Source organism: Arachis duranensis, chromosome 8, assembly GCF_000817695.3.
Source record: "Arachis duranensis cultivar V14167 chromosome 8, aradu.V14167.gnm2.J7QH, whole genome shotgun sequence".
In the NCBI taxonomy this organism is placed as follows: Eukaryota; Viridiplantae; Streptophyta; class Magnoliopsida; order Fabales; family Fabaceae; genus Arachis; species Arachis duranensis.
Window position 1 is genome coordinate 14,257,768 of NC_029779.3, and position 1,322 is coordinate 14,259,089.

The 1,322-nt window shown below is 33.7% G+C and overlaps 1 protein-coding gene across 1 annotated transcript; it reads left to right on the forward strand.

The window, feature by feature from the left end:
• Positions 1-862, forward strand: LOC107460959 (uncharacterized). Its single transcript, XM_021130083.2, has 2 exons — positions 1-580; positions 777-862. Exons 1-2 carry the CDS (start codon positions 1-3, stop codon positions 860-862), a joined length of 666 nt encoding a protein of 221 aa, XP_020985742.2.
• The last annotated feature ends 460 nt before the right edge of the window (positions 863-1,322 follow it).

The following is a 1,322-nucleotide window of genomic DNA, read 5'->3' on the forward strand; positions in this document are numbered from 1 at the left end:
ATGGCTAGAAATTTTAATGATATGTTTAACAAGGCATTGTATGATAAAAGAAGAAGGCAAGATAACACATTCATAGATAATTGGATTGATGAATGTTTGTTCAATGAGTCAAGAGAAGAAAATATCGAGAGAAGCTCTTTTCCAACTCCTAATAGATGGATTAACAGAGATCGAAAAGCAGGATATGATCGTCTTTTCAAAGATTACTTTGCAGATAAGCCGGTGTATAATGCTAACATTTTTCGACAAAAGTTCAGAATGAGAATACATGTGTTTCTTCGGATAGTAGACACCCTCTCAAATGTCTATGCTTATTTCCAACATAGGGTCGATGCTATTGGGAGAAGAGGCTTGTCACCAATGCAAAAATGTACTGCTGCGATGTGGATGTTAGCGTATGGCATAGCAGCTGATGTTGTTGATGATTATGTGTGCATAAGTGGGAACACTACAATTAAGTGCTTGAAAAAAATTGTTGAAGGTGTCATTTCAGTGTTCGATGAGAATACTTGTGAAAACCAAATTCAAATGATGTACGACGCCTACTATAAATGGTGGAGGCTCGTGGCTTTCCTAGCATGTTAGGTAGTATCGACTGCTTGCATTGGCAATGTGAAAAAATTGTCCAAAGAAGTAGAAAGGTATGTGCATGAGTGGTTATCGTGGGGTTACAATTATAGTACTTGAGGTTGTAGCATATTCAGACCTTTGGATATGACATGAATTTTTTGGAGTTTCTAATTCAAATAATGATATCAATGTGTATCATTTACCAGTATTTGACGATATTCTAAATGATCGTGTTTCGGAGGTAAATTACACTATTAATGGTAATAATTATACTATGATATATACTATTTAGCGGATGGTATTTATCCCAAACGTACCACATTTGTTAAATCAATATCAAAGTCATCACAAGGAAAAAAATGCAAGTTATTTGCACAATATCGAGAAAGACAAATAAAAGAGGTAGAGCGAGCATTCGAAGTGTTGCAAGTATGCTTTGTAATTATACGTGGTCCATCGCGATTTTGGAAAAAGCAAAAGTTTTTAAATTAATGAGAGCTTGTATTATATTACATAATATAATTGTTAAAGATGAAAGACACACTTATGTAGAAAATTTTACTCAAGACCTAAAGTATGACGATATCAAAAATGGCTTATTACAACTTCAGTTGGAAGAGGAAGATTTTGCACCGTACTATCAATTTTTCTAAAGAAATGTCCTACTTTGAAATAGATAGCAGCATCGACAACTAAAATAGAACTTAATTAAACACATATGGCAATTTTACAATGTGTGTCATCAACTATAG